Genomic DNA, 19230 nt, shown 5'->3' with positions numbered 1-19230 from the left:
CCCTCTGATCTTAAATCTGAACAAAGGAAATTATGAAAGTATGAGAGGCAAATTGACTGAGGTGGATTGGGAAAATACATTAAAATGTATGACAGTACATAGGCAATGGATAGCCTTGAAAGAATTATTATAGTTTACAGCAACTATACATTCCATCAAGGCACAAAAACGCCAAAAGAAAAGGCAGTCAACCGTGGCTAACGAAGGAAGTTAACAATTGTATACGATTAAAAGAAAAGGCTTATAAAGTTGCCAGAAATAGCAGTAAACGTGAGTTTTGGGAGGATAACAGAATACAGCAAAGGAGGACGAAGAAATTGATAAAGACAGGGAAAATAGAAAATGAATGTAAACTAGCAAAAAACATAAAAATGGACTGCAAAAGTTTCTTTAGGTACGTAAAAAGGAAATGTCTAACTAAAACAAATGTAGGTCCATTACAGGCAGACTCAGGAGAATGTACAGTGAGGAACAGGGAAATGGCAGAGAAGCTAAATGATTACTTTGTGTTTGTCTTCACTGAGGAAGAAATCTCCCAGAATTAGAGATCCAAGTGACTAGGGAGATTGAGGAATTGAGGAAATTAGTATTAGTAAGAAGGTTATAGTGGAGAAATTAATGGGGCTGAAGGTTGATAAGTCCTCAGGACCTGATATTCTACATCCCAGAGTGTTGAAAGAGGTAGTTATGGAGATAGTGGATGCATTAGTGATCATCTTCCAAAATTCTTTAGATTCTGGAATGGTTCCTGCAATTAGAAGGTAGCAAATGTCACCTCACTATTTAAGGGAAGGAGGGAGAGAGAAAACAAGGAACTAAACACATGTTAGCCTTACATCAGTAGTGGGGAAAATGTTAAAATCTATTCTAAAGGATGTGATAAATGGACACTTGGATAATAAATTATCTGATTGGACATAGTCAACATAGATTTATGAATAGGAAATCATGTTTGTCGAACCCGTTGGGAGTTTTTTTGAGGATGTTACCAACAGAATTGATAAAGGGGAGTTGGTGGAGGTAGTATACTTGGATTTTCAGAAGGTTTTTGATAAAGTCCCCCACAGGAGTTTGGTTAGCAAAATGAAAGCACATGGGATAGAAGGTAATATGCTGGCATGGATTAAGGGTTAGTTAACAGGCAGTAAACAGAAAGTAGGAACAAACGGGTCGTTCTCGCGTTGGCAGGCTGTGACTAGTCGGGGACCGCAAGGATCAGTGCTTGGGCCCCAGCTGTTCACAATATATATCAATGATTTGGATGACCAAATGTAATATTTTCAAGTTCGCGGATGACACAAAACTAGGTGGGAATGTGTGTTGTGAGGAAGATGCAAAGCAGCTTCAAGGGGATTTGGAGAGACTTAACGGGCTAAATTTTATTAGCGCACCGCACATCGCAGCAGCGCGCTTTGAAGTCGGCAGCCTTCAGACATGGAAGCGCCGCAACGGAGTCCTACGATATTTCACATGGGGGCTCATTTAAATGGAGGGGAAGGAGCAGCCGCCCCCAATGACGTAGAGGGGGTGGCCGCTCCATCTCCGTCAATTGCTTCCGGCGCCACCGCGCTGGCGCCATTTTTAAAGGACTTCAAGCTCTTCGGATCAAATTAAATTTTTAAAGTCACATTATCGTGCATTTTCATTTGAAAAATACTTAAAAGCTGGAGGCCCTTACCCACTAATTTTTTTTTTATTGGAAAATATGTAGACAATTTACTTTATTACCAACCTGAATTTTCCCCCCCCAACCTCATCACTTTTGCCCTTCAACCCCTTCCCACCATCCCCAAATCCAATAAAGTGTTTTTACTGCTCCCCCCACCCCCGACATGAAAATTAAACATCTCCCTCACTCCTCACCAGGGTCTCGCTTTGAATCCCCAAATGGGGATCGGAAGGCATGGGAATTCCAGCCACAGGCCGGAATATCACCATCAGTTGGCCGTCCAGTCTAGGTAAGCTGTTTACCATGTACTTGCATTCATTACAATATGCTAATGAAGGCCAGGGGTCCGCACCAAGGCCTCGCTGCCGCCGGTAAACCGTGGCGAGGCCCTCTCGACGTCGGGGGTCATGGCGGGCCGCTCCCCCAAGTATTTTATGCCCCCCCCCTCTGCTACGACCCCCGACATCATGGGGCTGGTAAAATTCAGCCCAGTGAGTGGGCAAGAACACGGCAGATGGAATATAATGTGGAAAAATGTGAGATCATCCATCTTGGTAAGAGGAACAGATGTGTAGAGTATTTCTTAAATGGTAAGAGATTAGAAAGTGTTGATGGACAAAAGGAACATGGCTGCCCTCGTCAATAAGTCACTGAAAGCTAATATGCAGGTGCAGCAAGTAATTAGGAAGGCTAATGGTATGTTAGCCTTTATTGCAAGAGGATTTGAATACAGGAGTAGCAAAATCTTGCTTCAATTGTATAGAACTTTGGCTAGATTGCACCTAAAGTACTGTGTGCAGTTTTGGTCCCTACCTTAGGGAGAATACTTTGCCATAGAAGGAGTGTAACTAAGGTTCACTAGACTTGTTCCCGGGATGGCGGGACTGTCCTATGAAGAGAGATTGTGGAAACTGGGCCTGTATTCTCTAGAGTTTCGAAGAATGAGAGGTGATCGCACTTGAAACCTACAAAATATTTAAAGGGATCGACAGGGTAGATGCAGGTAAGATGTTTCCCCTAGTCAGGGAGTCTAGAACCAAGGGACACAATTTCAAAATAAAGGGGAAGCCACTTAGGACCGAGATGAGGAGAAATTTCTTTACTCAGAGGGTTGTGAAGTTTTGGAATTCTCTACCCCAGAGGGCTGTGGAAGCTCAGTCACTGAGTATGTTTAAAGCAGAGATTGTCAGATTTCTAAATACCAATGACATAAAGGGATATGAGGATAGTGTGGGAAAAAGGCATTGAAGTGGATGATCAGCCATGGTCGTATTGAATGGCGGAGCAGGCTCGATGGGCTGAATGGCCTACTCCAGTTCTGATGTTCTAATAGCTGAGGTACATTCTCTCCTGTACAGGCCCAACAGTCAATCATTGACACCTAAAATGATGACGTTATTTTCAAAAGGCTACAAATAGTCTGTATGATAACGATCAGTCTCAGAGTTGCAAGTCATTTGGAAAAGTAATGTCAGTAGTGCTTTCCAGTTCTGATAAGGGGTACATACCCAAGCGTTATAACCTATCTTTTCTCCTCATTGATGCTGAATCACCTGATGTATTTCTCTAACATTTGCTATTTTCAGGCAAGGACATTTTTCTTTCCTTCCCACTTTCCCTCTTGGAAATTACTGATTCCTTTCCCAGAATACATTAACAGACAGCCACGTAATGTGCATTAGGGAAGCAGGAACATAATTTATAGATGGATGACAATGATAAAAAGGTGTCGTACTACCAATCAAAATGCAAGTTAAAAACAGAAAGTTCACCACCTCATTGTATAACTAATACTCAACAGGAAAAGATAAAAGAAAATAAAAATGAACTTGGATAAAAATAAGCAAAATAACCAGTGTATCAATGTCAGACATTACCACACATCCAAATTCCATCCCTGACTTACACAGCTTGGATTCATACAGCCTCCACCCTCCCTATATGTCCTACCTAAACCAAACTTTGTCATAACAACTGACTTCACAGTTACCCCCTACAACCTATTGTGACTCTCTTAAAACTCGCTCACAAACTTTGATGCTGTAGGGCGACTTCAACAAAGGAAGATTTCAACAGATCTGCAGTACCAGATGCCTGAGATCAGTGTTTTATTCCAGTGCTGTTCAATACTTTAGACAAATGTGGCTAATTGCATTTTTGATTAGTAAACATTAAGTAACAGACACCATCGTTGGGGATGTGAACTCAGTACTTATTTGCATGGCTTATTTGTTGGCAAAAAGGTGAAACAAAAAGTAGAGCATACAAGTGTTTTTTGATTGGTGTGTGCGCTTTACTTCTTGGGTTACTGCTTATTGGCTATCTGATATAATGGTATGCAGCACCAGTGAAAATGCCAGGCTTCAGCAGCATGGAAACATCAGCAATATTGTACTGAGACAGAAGCTATCATTGTGCTCAACCAATCGGAATAACTGCTTGAAGTCAGAATAAAGTAAACCCCAACCAATAATGAGCCATGTCATGGCAACGGTCAGGCAGCGTCTAATGCTCTCGATGGAGAGGGAGGGTGGGTGTGGCGCACATGTTGTACGAGCTAACAATCTCAGCAATCACTCTGATGAAATCAAAGTACCGCTCGCAACAGCTGGACAAAAATCTGGAAGCTTCACTAGATAATTGCTCTGTCTGATTAAATTCACATTTTATTCCTTACTGTCAGATCAATGGTTTTTGTCAGTGGGAGTTTTGGAGGCAAACTTTTTTGGAAAAAAAAAATAAACATTCACTTTACTCATTCATGATTCCGTGACCAATGTCATTAGAGGTCTACCAGTCAGCAGTTTTTTTTTAAAACAACTACCGCCACTAATTCAAAGATGCTTTTATATCAAAATTTGATGTAAGTGATCATTTGAATTAAGCAATTGGCACTGGAGGATTTTTAGAACAATTAGCATTAACCAGTAATTTGATCTAATTGATTTGGAATTAACATAAATAGACTGAGTACTGAAATGAGGCAGACGAGTCATAGGGAAGGTGCTTCAATGTTGCAATCATGCATATGCAGGAGTCGAGTAGACTGTCCATATGCAGTAATATCCATCACAGCAACCGGCCCAGAGATAAAGCACACTATGCCTTGGTAATCCTTTTGGCATTTCAAATAGCAGTTTAAAACTACACTTTCATGATGAACAGTTGGAATTCAATTTGAATAAGTATGGCGCATAATTCCAAAAGAGTGAAATCAAAATGTATGGTATAAATGCCAATACCTTCTCGTGCTCAATAAAATCTTCACTTGAACAGGTGCCCAGATACATAACTTCAGATAGAATAACCACTAGGAAACAGATTTTTTGCACTATGCAGCTATGACAGCAACAGAAGTCCCAAATTATATGATAATAAGTTGCAATACAATGTGCCAGGTGCATTAATTCTGAAAAGTACTTCCACTCAACTTCAGAAGGTAAATTTCTACTGCAGCATGCTACCAGAATGACCACTGTTCTCATTCATCTTTCTTTAGTTAAGGCTGTATTGAGTCCCTCCCGCATTTCTATAAAATGGAATTATCTCTTTCATAAATTACCTATACAATTACCCAGAGTATATCTGCGAAGTCAATTAGTGCCACCAATTATTATTACTGCAACACTTTTTTTTTAAACACACATCAACAATTTCTTTCCAATATCTGACCAAGTTTCAGCAACATCTCTTAGTGCCATGGTAGTAGTATAGTCCAGGTTCGATTCTGCATACCAGAGTCTAAATAGCAGACTTGCTACTTTGGGAAAGGACCAAACAAAGGCTCAAGTGATCTGCTTACAGTGAAAAATGGGAAGTGGAATAAAGAAAGGGTGATCCCCAAGCTGCTCTTGCGGACTTCCAAACAGTGAATTTAAAACAAAATTGTGAAAATCATCTTACCCACTGCTGGTGTTGTGCCTGGGGACACGACGGAACAAATACTGACAAACTGCCTCTCTCATCAATCACAAAAAGCTCTTTCGTTTGCAATGATTGTACTCTGAAATAGATTACCTTATTTGAGCAGGTGACTTTCTTTGAGAGTCAGTGGAACTTCTAGTTGTCAAGTAGAGGAAAATTTTCTTCAAGACCTGTGCACCCTTAAAAGGTACTTCTTGTTGCCTTCCGAACGATTGCCAACTGGATTTCCCAAAAAGCATTTCTCCAGAAACAAAGCTTCAGTGATTTGTGTATGCTCACTGCATATCCCACCATCCCTTGGGTGGAAGAGCCTTTCATCATCATGAACTTACTCTTTGCAACTCCCTCCCCAAAACATTCCATCACTTTCTCAAAACTCATCTTTTGGATTTAGCTTTCAGCTACTCTTCCTAATTGCGGCCTGCCTGGTTGAGCCTGTTTACTGCTTGACCATAAAAAGGAATACAGAGTGTAGGCAGAGATCCTCAAAAGTCATAGAAACTCTGTATATTCTAGTTGTGTAGGCTGACCCAACCTTTCACAGACAGTCATGGCAAAGATGACAAAGGGTCGACAGTCCTAATACTTTTCTCCCGTAGGATAGCAATTTTCTATTTGCATGTCAAGCTGAATGAATGAGGAACAATGTAAAATACAATTACATTTTGCTTTCAAGTTTTATTGGTGTAAGAGAAAACCAGGTAACCCAAGTTTTTTCTTTTAAAACCATACCTTCGACACCACTCAATCCGTCCTTCGCCTTCACAGCTTTTGGCCCAATGATTATCTGCCAAGTTCTTCATTGCAAGTGCATATTCACTCAAAGTCTCTTCATCTTCGCAATGTTCACGCCAGATCTTGTCAAAGTCTCCCACTGTGGGAAAGCAAAACAAAGTTATGCACCATCTGGAAATAAAAACACCTTCTTGGGAAGAAAAAGTAATGTTTAATGAATAGATTTTCCAATAGGTCAGTATATATGCCTTGTGTCAAGACTGTGCAACGCCAGTAATTTATATGCTTAGATTTCACACTTTCAGTTATTATTGGGATTCTCAATCTTAACCCTAAATTGAAAATCTAATAAGTTTGCAGAAGTAATTAAATGTTAGTGAAGGGATATCATGCTAAGATGCACAGTAAAATTCCCTTTCCTCAGTCCCCAATAATATGCAATGTACCTCAGCACAGAGACCCACTGAACCAATATAACACATTTCCAATACCAGATATCCTGTCACCTTTCTGTGGATATTGCCAATTTGGGACAGCATTGGCATCAGTTATGTCCTGCAGGCCAATGTCCACCAGAAATTAGGTGTAGACTGCTCGGGATTCATTATGCATAGCCCACTTGTGGCTAGCAAACACAGGAGATGTTCATTCTAAAAAGAGAGCCAGATTCAGACCAAGTTGCACAGATGGAAGGACGTAAACCCACATCCTAGAGATGGAAGACCAGCATCCAATCCCTTCTGCTCAGCATTTTGATAAAGAGATCCCCTTAAAACATTAACCTGATTTTATTTATTTTAATATGGATCTAAACACTGCAAAGAAATGAAGTACAATCATGTCCCAGCAAACAAGAAGTGGCAGCAAGTCTTAGTGTCTAAATAAAATTAAACTTATGAAACCATAATTACTCAACTTATTTCTATCAACCAAATACTCGATTTTATTAGTGCAAGTCTTGGATATGGTTGGGGCTTATATCCTACTCCTTCCTTTCTTAGAGATAGCTTCACTACTTCAATTTCTTATGGCAAACAGAATACTATGAATCATTAATGAAACATTCATTAGTTCAATGTCACAGAAATGGATACAATTATAATTTGCAATTAATAGTATGCATTCTAAAAGCCAAAACAAAAGTATATAAAAATGACTAAAGGCAAAAAACCTTTCACTTCTGAACTGAACAGGTATGTGGGGAACTGGGTTTAAATAAAATTGAAATTTTTTACAAGATCATTGCCTTTGTGTTTATTCCTTCAGCAGTACATGTTCTTACTTGTTGATTCTTCACATCGCAGCCACGAACCCATCAAATGAATGTATTATTTCCGTAACCAGTAACTTTCTTCACATTACAGTTGAAGTTTTTTTTAAAAACGCTAATGGTCTAATAAACTCCATTGATGTCCTGCTGATACTATAATCAGAAACTATTTGCAGCGTGAACAAGTATATCTCTTGAAGATTTATAAGTGCCAAGAATTTTGTTCCACATAATGCACTACATAATTCAGAGCTCAGAGGAGCCATGAAATCAAAGGTTTGCACTCCACCCTGATGCTGAAAGTTATTTTACAGCTTTACAAATGATTGTTTCTTACCACAATACATAGGTCAATCTTAATTTTATCCTTTGCTACCTTTTCATTTTCAATCTAACTCAGCTTATTCTTTAAGGTATTTCACATGGTCTTGGTGTGGGTGGGCAATAAACGCCAGCATTGTCAGCAACGCCTACATTCCAAGCATGAACAAAATAAAAATCTACCTCCCAAAGAAACATAAAAGGTCTTTTCATAATTGTTTTTCCTTAAAAGAAAAACTGCATTTGTAATTTAACCAATATTCCACTCACAATGCGGTGGACTGAGAACCATCAAATGAGCATAATGTTTCTGTCACATCACTGCAATGACATGGCATAAATAATACACACAATTCAGCAATACCTCATTCTGCAGCATTAATGTTAAATTAACCTAAAAAAAATGAGCAGGCTGTTAACATAAGAGATTGAATATTCAACTCCCATGGAGAACAAAATCAGTTCAATACCAGGAGAAATAGTCAGGCCAACTCATACACGTCAGCAGACATTTCATCTGTTCCCAGCTAAGGGAATATTACAGTAGAGAGAGATTAGAAGGAAAATAAAAAAGACACATACTTGATTCAATCATTTGCTTAACCATTCAATGCTATATCGACAGCAAAGACAGATAAGTCAATAATCTCAATCATTCTGGAGCCTGACAGTACCTTGAGAGTAGAAAATTCCTCGGATCTAGGGAAGGTCTGATGTACTGAAGTGGGATAACAGTTCAGGGGAAGCACACATTTTTACAAAATTATTTTAGGGTTTTCACTTCAAAAAGAGTTGTTCAGATGTTTGCAACAGCTGCGTAAATAATTTTTATTAAGAGTGAGGGCGGTGACAGCAAGGGCGGGGGCAAGGAGAGCATAAGCAAGTGGAGAATGAGAGGGGAGGGAGCATTGTAAGTGATCTGGATATCCCACAGTCGCGTAAGACGCTATATAAAAAGCTTTTTCTTGTCCTTTCGCTGTTTTAAAACTGTTTTAACAAAAAAAAACTTGACATCTTTTAACTGTGCTCTGCTTAATAAAGCACCTTGCACAAATAAAACATTCTCTTCCATTAAATTGTTTAAACTACAGATCTGAAAGGATATGGCAGATAACAGGTTTAGCCATTCACCTCGAGATCTGGCTGGACAACATAAAGCATTATCGGGTCCTGCTCTCAACTGCTAAAACTGCTCACTATTCCAGGAACGTCCTGGAATGCAAAGATAACCCTGGCTTCTTTCCTCTACTGAAAACTATCTTCTTAAACCCCTCTCCCCTGTCTCCTCCATCCTCACCTCCAACAATAAGTGCAAGGAGCTCATGGACTTCATTGCCACCAAGATCGAGACCATCCGATCAGCTGCTTCTGGCACTTCCCTCCCTTCCTCTAGCCCACTGGGCCAAACTTCCTCTAAAGTCCCCCCTGCCCGAGCCCTGAACTCGCATCATCCTCGCCTATCTCCCCCATAATCTCTCCTTTCTTTGGCCTCTTTGTCTCGGGAGACAATGGGTAAGCGCCTGGAGGTGGTCAGTGGTTTGTGAAGCAGCACCTGGAGTGGCTATAAAGGCCAATTCTAGAGTGACAGACTCTTCCACAGGTGCTGCAGATAAAATTGGTTATCGGGGCTGTTACACAGTTGGCTCTCCCCTTGCACTTGTCTTTTTTCCTGCCAACTGCCACGTCTCTTCGACTTGCCACTCTTTAGTCCCGCCTTTATGGCTGTTCGCCAACTCTGGTAGGTGAACTCTTGAACCACTTCCAGAGCGTCGCCGCCGATATTGATGGATGGAGCATTTCTGACGTCCTGTCCCATGATGTTCGTTTTCTTGAGGCTGACGGTTAGGCCAAATTCGTTGCAGGCAGCCGCAATCCTGTCGATGAGTCTCTGCAGACACTCTTCTGTGTGGGATGTTAATGCAGCATTGTCAACAAAGAGGAGTTCCCTGATGAGGACTTTCCGTACTTTGGTCTTCGCTCTAAGACGGGCAAGGTTGAACAACCTGCCATCTGATCTTGTGTGGAGGAAAATTCCTTCTTCTGAAGACTTGAACGCATGTGAGAGCAGCAGTGAGAAGATCCCAAACAGTGTAGGTACGAGAATACAGCCCTGTTTCACACCACTCAGGAAAGGAAAGGGGTCTGAGGCACCGCTATGCTGAATTGTGCCTTTCATATTGTCATGGAATGATGTGATGATACTTAGTAGCTTTGGTGGACATCAGATCTTTGCTAGTAGTCTGAAGAGACCACGTCTGCTGACGAGGTCAAAGGCTTTGGTGAGATCTATGAAAGCAATGTAGAGGGGCATCTGTTATTCGCGGCATTTCTCTTGTAGCTGTATGCTTCAGACACATAGTCTGGAGGCACAGCTCAGTCGGAACATCTCTACTGCTTAAAGCCCTTAAGATATTTTATCTATTGTGAAAATTATATATATATGCTTTTTGATATATGCTGGCGATGGGAGAACAGCATATCAATGGTGGATCTCTCTGCTCGAAAGCCGCACTGTAGACACGCTCGGCCAGCTTCTGGAATCTGTTTAAAACGACTCGAACAAAGACTTTCCCCACTATGCTGAGCAGGGAGATTCCACGGTAGTTGTTACAGTCACCGCGGTCACCCTTGTTCTTATAGAGGGTGATGATATTGGCATCGCGCATGTCCTGTGGTACTGCTCCCTCATCCCAGCACAGGCAAAGCAGTTCATGGAATGCTGAGAGTATAGCAGGCTTATCACTCGATTATTTCGGGGCTAATGCCATCCTTCCCAGGGGCTTTTCCACTGGCTAGAGAATCAATGGTGTCACTGAGTTCCAATTTTGTTGGCTGTTCGTCCAGCTCATCCATGACTGGCAGAGACTGGGCTGCATTGAGGGCGGTATCAGTGACATTTTCCCTGGAGTACAGTTCTAGGTAGTGCTCCACCCAGCAGTCCATTTGCTTGCGTTGGTCATTGATCGTTTCCCCTGATTTAGACTTGAGGGGCGGGGGACGATCTTCTTAATGGTTGGCCCAAAAGCTCTCTTAATGCCATCATACATTCCTCTGATGTTTCTGGTGTCAGAGGCCAGCTGAATACGACTGCATAGGTGTTGCCGGTAGTCATCACTTCTGGCTACTTTAAGTGCTACGGGTGTTAACTCGCTGGGGGCTTTCTTGTAGTTCAACGGTGCACTGCGCTTAGCGGCTATGACAGGTTCCAGCTCTTCATTATGACATTGAAACCAGTCTGCATTCTGCTTCTCACATTTTCCAAAGGTGGTCATTGCTGAGTCGTAGATGGCGTCTCTGATGTGGGCCCACTTCGTCTCTGCATCCCCTGCAGGAGTGTTTTGAAGGGCTTTTTCAAGTGTATTTAGAAACTCTTGTAACAGCTGTGGATAAGAAATTCTGTTAGTGTTGACGCGCAGGCGGCCCTTCTGCTTGGAGCGATGTAGCTTCTTTGGTTTAAGTCTAACTTTGCTGCAGACCAGGGAGTGGTCGGTGTCACAGTCCGCACTGTGGAAGCTGCACGTGATTTGGACACTGTTTATAGAGGCACGCCTCGTGATGATGAGGTCCAGCTGGTGCCAATGACGTGATCTTGGGTGCCTTCATGAAACCTGGTGACAGAGTTTAGTATGGAAGAATGAGTGGTGATGCAGAGGTTGTGATAGGTACACAACTCCAGCAGTCTCTGTCCATTCTCATTCATCCTTCCAATGCCATGAGTAACGGTCAGCCCCAACCCTGGCATTCAACTCCCCCAGCAGGAACAAATGTTCGGTATTAGGAATGCTACTAATGATATTGTGGAGTTCCTCATAGAACTGGTCTTTAACTTCAGGTGGGGAGCAGAGTGCAGGAGCATAGATGCTGAGTAGGTGTACTGGGCCAGAGACGGTGAGCAGTTGGATGGACAGTAAGAGTTCCGAGCCATTTGAAGGTGGCGCTATCATGCTGAGCAAAGTGTTTCTGATGGCGAAGCCCACTCCATGCTGTCTTGGTTCTTCAGGATCCCTACCCTGCCAGTAGAAGGTGTAGTCTTGCTCTCTTAGAGATCCGCTCGCAGGGAGGCTGTCTCCTAAAGTGCTGCAACGTTACTGAACTCGTTGTTAATGATAGCGGTCTTCCGAGAGTCGTTGATTTGTGTAAGGTCTTCTGACAGCCACCCGGGTTCGGTTCTGGGTACTGCCTGTGCAGAGTTTGCAAGTTCTCCCTGTGACTGCGTGGGTTTCCGCCGGTTGCTCCGGTTTCCTCCCACAGCCAAAGACTTGCAGGTTGCTAGGTAAATTGGCCATTGTAAATTGCCCCTAGTGTAGGTAGGTGGTAGGAGAATGGTGGGGATGTGGTAGGGAATGTGGGATTAATGTAGGATTAGTATAAATGGGTGGTTGTTGGTCGGCACAGACTTGGTGGGCCGAAGGGCCTGTTTCAGTGCTGCATCGCTATGACTCGATGACAGACCAGGACACACAGTTCTGACGTTCTAGCTTGCAAGATGAAGGGCTGATACCTTCTTTCCTTTTTTTGTCATGCTGTTTGGTGCGGTGTTACAGTCCACTTGTTGGGCAATGACCCTGAGTTCCAAGCACCCATTGAAGCAGGTGGACTGTGGCGAAACAGAACCTTTCTGACCGGGGGCTGCCTGATTTGAGGCGGGCAGTAGCTGTCCAGTGAGATGCGATGATCTCTCCCACCGACAAAGGCAACCCATGGCGCCCAATCTCTACGCCAATTGAGCTGGACTTATAACCCGTAGCTGCTGCCTTCCGTGCAGTTTTGGTCGCTGTGAGGCGACTATGGAGTGACCTCTCCATGGCGCATGCCTGGGCGGACGTATGGAGGTTGCGAGTTGCCCAAGCGTCAAAACCCCTCTCTCGGCCTTCCTAGTGGGGTCCAAAGGAGTGCAGAGCACGACGTTTGGCACCAGTATGGCTGCAGGAACTACTGGAAACATGCCAAAGGTGACACATGACCGCCTTAGGGGTTCCACTCCGAATTTTCTGTTAAGGTTTACTCCCTTAGCCTTGGTCTCTCCTGAGATGCCCACATGGCAGTGGGGTTGTTAGGGCCTCTGCTTAGGGATAGGAGCTAACAAGTAAACAGTGCGATTTCATGGAGGGAGAGGGTGCGACGGGGGGGAAGGGGGTGGGGGGGGGTCAATGCTATGGTCGGCCGCGATGTGGAGCTTCTCCCGGGATCCGATCAAGGATTTTCCATACGAGACCATCGGGGGGGCCGAGGCCTTGCTGGGCCTTTGGCATGCGCTCATCGTCGCCCCAGTCTGGGCACTGCGGCTCCATCCCCGACGTGACCCCATAGCGGCTCCGGCATTAAAACGAGCTTCATGGACGAAGGAACACATAATTTCAGAAGAAATATGTCTGCTACTTCATCTGCTGTTTCTGCTCCTTGTCGAAATGGACATAGGACTTAGCGGACGCTGTGTCAGGCGATTGCAATAGACATTGCCATTCTCAGCCATATCTCCCCGATAATCTCTCCAAGTTCATCTTATCCATGAGACCCACCTCCTGCTTCCTTGACCCTATTCACACTAAACTCCTGAGCACCCAATTTCCCCTCCTGTTAGCCTATATGTTAGCCTATATTGTTAATGCTTCTGTCTTCAAGCGCTGTCCCTCTCTCCTTTAAGTCTGCCATCATCACCCCTCTCCTCAAAAAACCAAAGCTAGCTCCACCATACTTGCAAACTACCACCCCATCTGCAACCTTCACTTCCTATCCAAAGTCCTTGAATGTGCTATTTCCCCCCACCCCCCAAATCGGTACCCATCTTTCCCAGAACTCCATGTTTGAATCCCTCCAATCAGGTTTCCGCCCCTGCCATCATACCGAAACAGCTCTTATCAAGGTCACAAATGACATCCTATGTGACTGTCACAAAAGCAATCGCTCCTCACCCTTCTCAACCTGTCTGCAGCCTTTGACATGCTGACCAGACCATTCATCTAGAAAGCCTCTCTACTGTCATCCAGGCACTCGCCTGATTCCACTATCATCTATCTGAATCATAACTGAAATATCACATGCAATGGCTTCTCCTCTCACTCCATTACTTCTGGTATTCCCCAAGGATCTATCCTTGGTCCCCTTCAATTTCTCATCTTCATGCTGCCCCCTTGGCAACATCATCCAAAAGCACTTCATTAGTTTTCACATGTACGCTGATGACACAGTTCCATCTCACCACCACCTCTCTCGACTCCTCCATTGTTGCTAAATTATCGCCTGCTTATCCAACATCCAGTACAGAAAGGGGAGCAGAAAATTCCTTCATTTAAATATTGGGAGACTGAAGCCACTGTCTTCAATCCCTGCTCCAAACTCCATCGCTTGGCCTGCCAATGATCCGAGACTAAACCAAACTGTTCGCAACCTTGGGGTCATATTTGACCCCGAGCTGAACTTCCAGCCACATATCCACATCATCACTAAGACCACCTATTTCCACCTCCGTAATGCTCATCTGCTGCTGAAACCCCTATTCATGTCTTTGTTACCTCTAGACTTGACTATTCCAACGCATTCCTGGCTGGCCTCCCATATCTATCTTCCGTAAACTTGATATCATCCAAAACTCTGTTGCTTATATCCTGATTTGTACCAAGTTCTATTCACCCATCACCCCTCTGTTCGGTGACCTACACTGGTTCCTGGTCTAGCAATGCCTCGATTTGTATGTGAAATTCTCAACCTTGTTTTCAAATCCTTGCGTAGCCTCCCCCCTCCCTATCTCTGTAATCTCCTCCGGCCCTAGAATCCTCCGAGATACCTGTGCTCATCTAATTCTTCCTCTTGAACACCCCCGATTTTAATTGCTCCACCACTGGTGACCGTACCTTCAGCTGTCTAAGCCCTAAGCTCTGGAATTCCCTTCCTAACCCTCTCCAACTCTCTACCTCTCTTTCTTCATTAATTACACTCCTCAAAACCTACCTCTCTGAACAAGTTTTTAGCCATTGCCCTAATGTCGCCTTATGTGGCTCGGTGTCTAATTTTGCTTTATAATTGCTCCTTTGAAGGCCTTGCTTTATTACATTAAAGAAGCAATATAAATACAAGTTGTTGTTGCTGAAATGTTGACAAAAATAATTTCAGTGTCTCATAGAAAATCACATGAGTTGAGTTAGAATCTAGTCTTCAAACTTAGAAGTCACAAATTTGAATACAGCTTAAATTGAAACGCTCCCGTCTCTTTTCGGCTTTTAATGTCCCATATTTGACTTTGCGCACTCTAAACCCTTACCAAATGGGCATAATACTGAGCAGTTCAGCACAGGATCCCCAGGCCTACAAAGGACTGAGTCAAGCTACTTTAATTAATTTCCAGTACATCCTCATAACAAACATTCAGGTGGAAGTCTGGACTGTAATTGTACTGAAAGGAAGATGTGAAAAGACTGGTAGAATGCCCTGCAAGGTTTTTTGATGGCAACAGTGCAATTTCACCAGTAAATTTGGAAGTCTCCATTTAAAGAAGGCGGGCGAGGAGGTCAGGTTAGAAAATCCAAAAGATACTCTCAATTTTATGACTCACGATAGTACAATCAACAAAAAAACCCTTAAGGATCATCTAGCTTCCATGTGACAATCAGCATTCAAGCACAAAATGGCAGAAGATAAAATTGAAAATTCTTACAATATCAATTTCAAATAACCTTAAGAAAAACTTAGAGATGAGTTAAAACAACAGCACTATCCAGGTCCTATTTTCTTCATCTTGAAAGGCTGGGGTTTGTTAATTCAACTGGCTAAAGTAAATATGACTAATTTCCAAGGGAGAAATTCAAAATGGGCCAAGAAGACAGTACAAGGCTACAACAGACCAAACTCAAAGCTGTCCAAGCTACCTGCATACAAACAGGAGATGGGAGTGTTTCCCTCATACAATGTTCCAAAAGAAAGCTGAAAACTAACATCACCTGAATTGATAAACATGGTTTGAAACCTAGATTCATCAGATGCGAGGTTGGGCTAAAAACTTTATGGCTTGATCAAAATAGCAAACAGCAGAACTCTTACATTCCAAAGAGATCATTTGTAAAAATCTTTTCTAACGGGCATTGTCGTAGACTGCAAATTTCAGGCTCTAAGTACCTGCAGGAATTTTTGACCTGAAAGGAAAAAGGTCAAATAATTTTGCAGTCTAGATACAAAACAAAATGTATGGCATTTTGCAGGAAAGGGCACTCCTAGTGAATCCAAGTAGGCCAAGCTTATTAATAATGCTTCCTCACAAATAGAAACATGTGGACTGGGCCCGGACTTTGCAGAGGTAATGACTGTGAAACTGTCAGCATTGCAATCATTACTCCTCTGAAACCAACTTCTAGGGTACGCTCATGCACTGTTAAACACAGAAATCCAGAAGTTGCTGTCATTCCCCACAGACTTCAATCAATCAGAAATCACCGAACTAATGACAACATCCCCTTTTACACTGCAATATTGCTGTTAAAGCCCCCCGATATAATTATGCCTTTTTAATAAGGTGTAATGGGTTTTTAACGACATACTAAATCATAACTACTGCCGAAAATCCTCTCTGGCTCAGGAAAACAAGTTTTATATTTCTGTAATGTCAAATTTTTCCCTTATGATAAAACTTCAAAGCTTTTAATATAATTTTTTTCAAAGTTTATGATACAGCTTCTAATGTGTACATCCCAATCATTTATTCTGCTCTCTATAAAACTAATAAAAAGCGAAGGATAATCTGGTTTTTTTAAATTCCTAGTTTGCTGTCTGAGAATACTTCAATGCGATTGGCCTCTTACCCTGTTTGAGGACATTACTGTTCCTGGACACCTTGAAATCCCCATGGTTGGATACCAAACATAGAGAATGAGAAAACATAGGCACATTCTAGTTTTAATTTTTTGCAGGTAGAACATGGAGAACTAGTCCCAATTCCTTAATTAAGTGATTTGCAACAGAAAGCATTTTCAAGAGAATGTGGGAAAGTTTTCAACGTTGAACTGCACTGATGTAAATCTCAGGATTGAAAATTAATCAGAACCAAGTAATACTCAACGAAATTTCTATTGACAAAAAAGGAACTGATGCAATCCATCACCAGTTGGTACAAATGAGCTTCAAGTGCACAGCATCACTGAACAATTTTCCCACTGTTGTTGCTCAACATTTTGGTTCATAATATTTCGACTGTGCTCAGCTTCGACTGTGTCATCAAGCAGGGTAAGCAGCCAATCACATCCAGCTGAAATGGATTGAGAACACGTATATGGAGGTGAAGAGATACACCAATAAACAGTACCATCTGGTCCTCTGCAATCATAGGTCGCAAGATATGTTCCGCAACTGTTGCAAAATTCAGCTTACCACAAGCACTTCTGTAAGCAACTAGGTCAACCTAAAGGTTATCTACTACTAAATTTACTTTGAAGCTTTCAGACCAATCTCTGGCAGTGTACAATTTTTGAAACATTAGTTTTACATCATTGGACAGATACTCATTTTTGGAAGCAGATATTTATTGCATTTCAAGTGTCAATCTCACACAAACTCTAATATTGAGATGGACGTGTGAATAAAATATAACAAAGCAGATTTTAAGAAAATAATTTAATGTGGGAACTTCAGCATACTTCAGGTACTTGGGGGACCATGTAGGATGTGTCTCAGCTGCTTGAGCTCAAGCTCAGGATTTGGATTATTGGAGTGTTACAAGAATGTTGCCAAAAACAAAAAGAACTGACCACTCCTTTAATAATGCAAAAGGACACAAGTGGTTTCCTTACGTCATCTACATCAAGACTAGCTAGTGAGTAGTGTTACCTATGAATTCTCTTAAGCTTATTCTTGTGGCTGATGAAGCATGCCGAATAAGAGTTACGTTTGAATGTTCTTGAACTAAAGACTGGAGATTTTTGCAAATCTAAATACAAGTCAATTCTGCAATCCATCGCCCCTCCTTTTACAATCAAATAGGATTCAAAAGAATTACATCAAGGTATTAAAGAATGCTGCAAATAGGGCAAATATCCCAACTACTAATCTTAATCCACTCCAATGCATGAATGGACGATATGAAGAAAACCAAACTGGAACTACGTGCATTTATATAGTGCATTTAACAGAGAAAAATGTCCAAGGGCAATGACAAAGTTGGAGTTGGCGCAGGATAGGATACAGGCAGATTTTCAGAAGAGCTGGTTTACAAAGGGGAAAGATGGGACAGCATTGATATTGTTGAGTCAGGAAATGAGGGTACAGAATTAGCATACTCCCACGCCCAGCATCATGCTGTCTCTTTTAGATTTTGCTCCAACTGGTATTTATGCTTTCAAAATGCACTCCATCAATATTGTTTATACTTAACTGCATCAGCCATTATTGTATGTATACTTTATATGTAAATTTGCTTTTTTTTAAAAAAAGAACAATTCACTCTGTGTCTAGCTTGGTGTCATCTATAAACTTGGATATACTCACTGCAATTCCCAAAATTAGATCATGTACATACATGACAAAAGCTGCCCCCACACCAACCGTCCAAGACCAATCCTTGGGAACGTTAATTGTCACTGCCCACCAATCTGGAATATCATTTTTAACTTAGTGCTGTGTCTCCTTTCTTCCAACCTGCTTCCTATCCATGTCACAAGGATATCTCCAGTTCCAGGCGCCTCAGGTTTAGCTAGAACTCTTGGGTAGACCCTTACCAAATAATTTCTCACAATTCATGTATTGACCTTTCTCTGTTCACCACCTCAGTGACTCTCAAAGAATTCTATTCAGTTTGACATGACCAACCTTTCATGCTGATCAGCTTTCCAAGTGTTCACTCACTTTGACCCTGATGAATTCGAACAATATTCCAATCGCTGATCTTAAACTCTGATCTAGTTACTTGGTGTCCTTTTATTGCTTCTTGAATAAAACTGCAACATTTGCTACTTTCAAATCCTAAATACAGTCTCAGAATCTAGCAAGATTTGGAAAAGGACAACTAATATATCCATAATCTCTGACTGTTTTACTACTTTTAACGCTGTTACCACCACCAAAATAGATATACTGGTCATTTATATGAGATTGCAAAAATGCAGGAGCTGAGAGCCAGAGCGGAGATAAAAATAAAAGTATGACATCACAGGAAAGCAGGTAAGTGATTGGTCGGTGAGTATTTCTTTTTTTCTCTCTAAACTAGGGTATTCATTCAAACTAGCAGCCAGGAAATTAAAAATTTCAATCGGGTAAGTATAACAGTAAGTGAATTAATGAGAGTATTAACACAGAGCAGACCCAGAGGCACAGTTTAAACAAGGTACTAACT

The 19230-nt window shown here is 42.0% G+C and overlaps 1 protein-coding gene across 1 annotated transcript in view; it reads right to left on the bottom strand.

Moving 5' to 3' along the window:
* The window catches only part of bmt2 (base methyltransferase of 25S rRNA 2 homolog), a 177508-nt gene that overhangs the window by 141127 nt on the left and 17151 nt on the right, over positions 1-19230 (bottom strand). Inside the window, exon 2 of the mRNA XM_068050577.1 lies at positions 6326-6467. Within this exon, the coding sequence (XP_067906678.1) occupies positions 6326-6467 (142 nt within the window). The remainder of the gene's footprint in view (positions 1-6325; positions 6468-19230) is intronic.

Source organism: Heterodontus francisci, chromosome 18, assembly GCF_036365525.1.
Source record: "Heterodontus francisci isolate sHetFra1 chromosome 18, sHetFra1.hap1, whole genome shotgun sequence".
In the NCBI taxonomy this organism is placed as follows: Eukaryota; Metazoa; Chordata; class Chondrichthyes; order Heterodontiformes; family Heterodontidae; genus Heterodontus; species Heterodontus francisci.
This window is presented reverse-complemented; position numbering and strand designations above follow the sequence as displayed.